Source organism: Bison bison, unplaced genomic scaffold, assembly GCF_000754665.1.
Source record: "Bison bison bison isolate TAMUID 2011002044 unplaced genomic scaffold, Bison_UMD1.0 scf7180017860852, whole genome shotgun sequence".
Taxonomy (NCBI): domain Eukaryota; kingdom Metazoa; phylum Chordata; class Mammalia; order Artiodactyla; family Bovidae; genus Bison; species Bison bison.
In genome coordinates this window covers 12,718-20,187 of record NW_011491424.1, presented here as the reverse complement: position 1 = coordinate 20,187, position 7,470 = coordinate 12,718, and the positions used below count along the sequence as shown (strand labels likewise).

General features: G+C 41.4%; 1 protein-coding gene across 1 annotated transcript; it reads left to right on the top strand.

Annotated features, from left to right (window-relative positions):
- Positions 1 to 306: 306 nt before the first annotated feature.
- LOC104982902 (olfactory receptor 2T29-like) lies at positions 307 to 1,260 on the top strand. The gene has a single exon (XM_010832335.1). It carries the CDS (start codon positions 307 to 309, stop codon positions 1,258 to 1,260), a length of 954 nt encoding a protein of 317 aa, XP_010830637.1.
- The last annotated feature ends 6,210 nt before the right edge of the window (positions 1,261 to 7,470 follow it).

Genomic DNA, 7,470 nt, shown 5'->3' with positions numbered 1-7,470 from the left:
CTGATTGTTTTAACCCACAATATATTCACCGAAAGACAAGTTGTGAATTCTTTCTCTTTCAAAGAATGTATTTAATTGAAGGAATCTTATAATCCTCAAATCTACAATTCCATAACATCTCCTCTTATTAGCACAACTGGATTGCATACATGGCTGTGCATGCAGGTGTGTATGCACACACAGACAAAAACACAAACACACATGTAGCAGAAGCTCACTAAACATTAATATCAGGTGGTCATATTGTATGACCATATTGCAATCTATTAATTACAAGGCTCTCCTTGCTTATCTAGGTGAAACTTTATGGACAACTCCACCTGGGTGGCCAACTATACTGGACAGTTGGATTTCATCCTCATGGGACTCTTCAGTCAATCCAAGCACCCAGCTCTCCTTTGTGTGGTCATTTTTGTGATTTTCCTGATGGCCTTGTCTGGTAATAGCATCCTGATTCTTCTGATACATTCTAATGCCCATCTTCAAACTCCCATGTATTTTTTTATTAGTCAGTTGTCTCTCATGGATGTGATGTACATTTCTGTCACTGTGCCAAAGATGCTCATGGACCAGGTCATGGGTGTGAATGAGATTTCAGCCTCTGAATGTGGAATGCAGATGTTTCTCTATTTGACTCTAGTAGGTTCAGAATTTTTTCTTCTGGCTGCCATGGCCTATGACCGCTATGTGGCCATCTGTCATCCACTCCGTTATTCTATTCTCATGAACCATAGAGTGTGTCACCTCTTGGTGTCTGGCTGCTGGTTCCTGGGATCAGTGGATGGCTTTATGCTCACACCAGTCACCATGACCATCCCCTTCTGCAAAACCAGGGAGATCCATCACTTCTTCTGTGAGGTCCCTGCTGTAATGAAGCTTTCCTGCTCAGACACTTCCCTGTATGAGACACTCATGTACCTGTGCTGTGTCCTCATGCTCCTCATCCCTGTGACAGTCATTTCAAGCTCTTATTCATTCATCCTCCTCACCATCCACAGGATGAATTCAGCAGAGGGCAGGAAGAAGGCTTTCACTACTTGTTCTTCCCACATGACTGTGGTCATCCTGTTCTTTGGAGCTGCCATCTATACCTACATGCTCCCCAGTTCCTACCACACCCCTGAGAAGGATATGATTGTATCTGCATTTTACACCATACTCACTCCTGTTCTTAACCCTTTAATCTACAGTCTTAGGAATAAGGATGTCACAGGGGCTCTAAAGAAAATGTTAAACATGGGATCTGTCACAATACTGTAAATTAAGGCATTTTTGTACTAATGGTTTATTTTCCTTCACTGTACATCAGAAATATATAGTCTTTTGCCAATATTATTCTTCAGAATTTCATGCCATGATGTAAATCCCATATTCATCCCTGAGAGAGTTGATAGGCAGTCCAGGGCCCTTCCAGTAGGAGGTGAGCATTCTTCCTCATGCTTTCTTTAAGCCTTGTGCAACAATGTATCTTGCCCTAGAACTGGCCTTTCTTTAGGTCCAGAGCTAATGATCACACAGCATGATGTCTTACTCATGGAAATGCTTTTATTAAACATTTCTTATACTACATTATAATTTTTTAAAAATAGATGAAATTAGTTTAAAATCTGAGTAATGCATGGATCCTACCTGGAAGGAATTTGAACTGTAAATGTAGTTTGTGCCGTAATTGTAATTGCTGTTAATCAGTCACTAAGCCATTTTTGACTCTTTGTGACCCTATGGACTGCAGCATGCCAGGCTTCTCTGTCTTCCACTATCTCCCAGAATTTGCTCAAATTCAGCATCTGGGTGTTTTCCAGTGAATCAGCTTTTTATATCAGGTGGCCAGTGTATTGGAACTTCAGCTTTAGCATCAGTCCCTCCAAAGAATATTCAGGGTTGATTTTCTTTTAAGATTGATTGGTTTCATCTCCTTTCTGTCCAAGGGACTCTCAAGAATCTTCTCCAACACCACAGTTCAAAGACATAAATTCTTTGGTGCCTAGCCCTCTTTACAGTCCAACCCTGACATCCATACATGACTACTGGAAAAATCAGAAGTTTGTCTATATATACCTTTGTCGGTAAAGCAATGTCTCTGCTTTTTAAAACATTGTTTAGGTTTGTTATAGCTTTCCTTCCAAAGAGCAAGCATCTTTTAACTTCATGGCTACGGTCACCATCCATAGTGATTTTGAAGCCCAAGAAAATAAAATCTGTCACTGCTTCCACTATTTCCCTTTCTATTTGCCATGAAGTGATGAGGATGGATGCCATGACCTTAGGTTTCTTTTCTTTTTTCTAATGTTGAGTTTCAAGCCAGCTTTTTCATTCTGTCCTTTCACTCTCATCAAGGTGCTCTTTAATTCCTCTTTTCTTTCTGTTATTAGAGTAGTATCATCTGCATATCTGCGGTTGTTGATATTTCTCCCAGGAATCTTGATTCCAATCTTGTGATTCATCCATCTTAGCATTTCACATGATGTTCTCTGCATGTAAGTTAAATAAACAGGGTGACAATATATAGTCTTGTTGTACTCCTTTCCCAATTTTGAACCAGTCCATTGTACTGTGTCTGGTTCTAACTATTGCTTGTTGACCCACAAACAGATTTCTCAGGAGACAGATAAGGTATTCTGGTAACTTAATCTCTCTCTATTCACAAATGATAAGATCTTGTATATTAAAAATTCTAAGAAATATAAATAAATACTACTGAATTCTATTAGTTCAGGACAATGTAAGACAAATATACAAACACTGTATTTCTAAATGCCAGGTATTAACATTCTGAAAATGAAATTTAAAAAACAAATAAGTAAAGAATAAAATATCAAGAATTTGGGGAGAAATTGAACAAAAATACTGTTAAGATTCATACACTGAAAACTACAAAACTTTGTTGAAAAATTTTAGAAAGACTGAAATAAACATAAACACATCTCATATTCATAAGTCAAGGATTTAATATTATTAGGATGGAAACACTGCTTAACTTAATTTACAGATTAAATACAATCTTTGTCAAAATTGCAGCTGGCTCTTCTATAGAAATTTGGAAGCTGATCCTAAAATTCATATAACATTGCAAAGTACTTTGAAAAGCCAAACCAATAAGCAGAAATAATAAACTTGGGAAATTCTGCTTCCCAATTATAAAAATTGCTACTAAGCTACAGATATCAAAAGAGCATTCCACTTTCATAAAGTGAAGTGAAAGTTGCTCAGTCATGTCCAACTCTTTGCAACCCCATGGATTACACAGTCCATGGAATTCTCCAGGCCAGAATACAGGAGAGGGTAGCCTTTCCCTTCTCCAGGGGATCTTTCCAACCCACTTGCATAAATATAGACATTTAGATCAATAGAGTAGGATTTTTTGTCTAGAAACAAACACACTTATAGGCAATTTATTTTCAATAGAAGTTCCAAGACAGCAGGGAAATAATAGATGATTTAACAAAAAGCACTGCAACAAGTAGATATCCATGTGTAAAAAAAAAAAATGAAGTTGGTCCCCCAACTCACAACTTACACAAAATTAACTGAAAATAAAGACCTAAATTCAATGATAAAAATATAAAGCTCTTGGAAAAAAAAGATATGAGTAAATCTTCTTGACCTTTTGGCTTCTTAAATATGGTATTAAATGAACCAGATTTCAAAAGAAAAAAAGAATTCATTTCATCAAACTAAAAAACCAAGTCCCCCATAGAATGGAAGAAAGCCCTCCAGGCTCACCTGAGTTCCAGAAATTTGTCCAAGGACAACCATTTAAAGGTGTACCACTAATCAGAGTGAGGGAAGGAGTGATTGTGTGAATAGGAGTGATTTTGTGAGTAGAGCAAGCCTCCTATTCACACAATGAATGAAATGAATCCAAGAGAGTGTGAGTGGGTAAACAAGAAAGAGAGTAAACAAAGAGGACAGATAGATGGAGAAAGAGAAATGGGATACCTGGATGGATGAAGGAAGAGTGGACATAGGAGAGTCAAAGAGGAGGAAAGAAGAATAAATACCAGGAAGAAAAGTTGAGAGATGAATGGAAGTACAGAACAAAAGAAGGACAAACAAGTGAACGGTTATTTGGATGGATGGAAGAAATGAAGGAAAAAGAAAAGAAGGAATGGAGGGAGGGAGATTTGTATTTGAGAAAACAGATAACTGGTAGGATAGAAAAATGGATGGAAAAATACATTAGGGAGGCGTTGAATAAAAAATGCAAATTTCACCATTAATAGTGAATAGTCACCAGTGTTTACATCTTTACCTTGATACTTCTGTGGCACCTATAGGAAATTTTGTTAGTAGGAGTCATGAATTATAAGCTCATCATAGAACTTCAACCCATTTCTGTAGGAAATTATTGCTCAAATATACCCTTCTAACCCAGAAAAATATAGAAAATAAAATTTGACAAGCCAGTACCATTGCTGCAGGTACAAAAAGAGACCAAAGGCTCAGCATTTTTCCTCCCACTGACATCTTGGCTCCACTCAGGAGACCAGTCTGAGTCTGGGGACAGCTCCCTTTGTGAGCGAAAAGAAAAGCTTGGCAAAAGACCCATGGAGGCTGAAATGAAAGATGGATGCAAAGATATTTACTTGTAGGAGGCTCATTCAGACCATGTCCATTAAAACCTGGAGACAAAAAAGGCACACATTAAGGAAAGGTGAAAGAACAACCCCAGATTTCTAAACCCCAGATTTCTTTGTCCATGTGGGGCTCCTTTAAAGATGCCATTCTCTCTGTACCAGGTGAGCATTTATTCATCTTCTATTCAAACTTAAATGTCATCTGTATTATAAAGGAACTCCTTACTTTTTGATTAGAAATGACCCTTCTATACCTACCTCTCCAACATGTCCCCAACAAGAGACCCTCATTACATTTTTGTCCACACATTTTTGCCCCCACGCATTTTGCCTCCATTTTTGCTTGCTATATGCCCTTTTACCCTCACTGGCCCAGGGAAGGGGTGGTTGACCTTTGGGGGATGCAGTCCACTTGGAATCTCTCCATTTGTCATCACTGCACACTTCATTTCCAGCCTTGTTGAACCACTTACAGTTTCTCCACTCTGTCATACATTCTCATCCTGGGATCTTTGCACATGCAGTCACTTCTGTCTGGATGTTTCTCCTCTTCTCTGCTTATGTGGGTAATTTCCTGATCATCCTTCAGGTCCTCACTTAGATGCCTGCTCCCCCAAGAACTCTCCCATACTAGGTCAAGGACTACTTCTGGTACCCACAATACCCAATGCTTAACATATCACAGCCCTGGTTATCCTTTATATGAACATTTATTATTCATCCCCATTTCCTCAAGATTGTGACCTCCATGAGGTCATGGAATGGGACAATCTAGTTTATCTTTGTCCTGCCAGATCCCTAGCACCTAGCACATTTCCTGATCTCTGTAAAAACTAAAATCCTAATGAGTGAAGAAGAACTAAAGAGCCTCTTGATGAAAATGAAAGAGGAGAGTGAAACAGTTGGCTTAAAGCTCAACATTCAGAAAACTAAGATCATGGCATCCAATCCCATCACTTCATGGCAAATAGATGGGGAAACAGTGGCTGACTTTATTTTTCTGGGCTCCAAGATTGCTGAAGATGGTGACTGCAGCCATGAAATTAAAAGTCGCTTACTCCTTGGAGGGAAAGTTATGACCAACCTAGATAGCATATTAAAGAGCAGAGATATTACTTTGCTTTTACAGAGTTTTCTAGGAGATGAAGTTCAAAATGCCAGATAAAAGCCCTTTAGCTCCTGGTTATGGCATGGGTACTTGGGGTGACCTCAGCTCAGTGACTGTTTACCCACTAAGATTGGAAGCATTTTGAGATTTTAATTGGTACAGCTGTGCCCATGCATGGCCATGCATTATCAGTTTGGAGACATCCATTCCTGGACCTCTCAAACTCCTCTTCTCAAGCTTTATCTTTCAGACTCCCATCAGGAGAATTTCAGGCTCTCCTTCACATTCACTGAGCATAGCTCAAGGCAGTGGAAAAGAACACAGCCACCCCCAGGGCTACATCTGGGTGGACTCAGGGCGACTGCTGCTTTAGGACACATTGATAACAAGACAAACATTTGTGGTTACTAAAGGCAGAGAATTGGTGGGAGGAGATTGAGGATGAAGGTTGTCAAGAAATACAAACATGAGGAAGAAAATGGCAGAGGAGTAGGTGGACATGGAGTATATCTCTCTCCATGGATACATCAGGAATACAGCTTCAGACCCAGAAGTGATTGCAGACCACCAGCTGAGAGCAGGCAGGAGTACCTGACCACTGGAAAAGAATATATAGAACCATGGAAAACTTGCTAGAATGAAGGAACAAGGAGGAAAAACAGGAGAGTTAGTAAGACTGGACTTGCCCTCAGTGGGTGGGGGAATTGAAGCAGGGGTCTGATTCCCACACTGGGGCAATTGTCTGAGTCAGAGGAGAAACATTTGAGGCTGACAGTAAAGCAGCTGATCTGTGACAGCCTAAATGGAATGATAATCACATAGACATTCCTTTCTGCAGCCATTCGTACCCCAGACAGGGTTGCAGTTCCCCTAGAAGGCACAGTGGCTGGGAGCTGAAGTGTAGGGATTGTGGAGCAGTGCCAGGGCAAAGCCTGCTGTTGACTGCAGAGAGACAGCCTGAGGGGACATGAGGGAGGAGACTGTGTTGAGAAATGTCTGTGGAGAAAAGTCAGGCAGCCACGGCAGCAAGTGGATACTGCTGAGTCATGCGTAGGGGATGAAGCCATCATGGTAGCCTCTCTCTCCTCACACACTAAGACCAACACCAGCAGGTGAACAATAGAGATGCTGGCCTTTCAAGTGCTTGAGGCATGGAACAACAGAGAAGGACCCCAGCCAGAGGAGCCCTTCATGTGCCTGATGCACCAAGCAACAGAGAAGGACCCCAGGCAAGGGAGACCTCTAAGTGCATGAATGGGCGGAGCAACAGAGAAGGACTAGCCAAAGAGGCCTTCTGATTGCTAGCTGCCAGACTCTGATAGAGCCATAGCTGCAGCTGAGCCAGTCTGTGTCCCTGCGCACTTGGCACTGTCAAGCAGCTGCACCACCTTCACACTCAATCCTCACTAGGGCAGAACTGCCACAGGCTAGAAAAAGTCCTGCATCTGTGTATGTGGGTTGCTTCAGTGGTGACTAAGTCTTTGTGACCCTGTGAACTGTGGCCTTCCAGGCTTCTCTGTCTGGGGGTTCTTCAAGCAAGAGTAGTGGAGTGGGTTGCCACTCTTCTAGAACAGCGTATTTCCTGCTGCCCTAGCCACCAGCTCCCCTGAGTATCTGGTGCTGCCAGGGCCCCTGTGACCCAAGCAGCTGCACCATGACCACACCTGGCACTCAATGAGGCAAACCCAAGTCCTTCTGGGCACCTCAGGAGCAAACTCCTGTGGATGACCCACATGCAGAGGTGGAGATAAAGCCACAGTTGAAACCCAGGGACAGTGTGGCTAA

Excerpts from the sequence above, each read along its gene's own strand:
- LOC104982902 (XM_010832335.1), top strand. The coding sequence starts at position 307 with ATGGACAACTCCACCTGGGTGGCCAACTATACTGGACAGTTGGATTTC.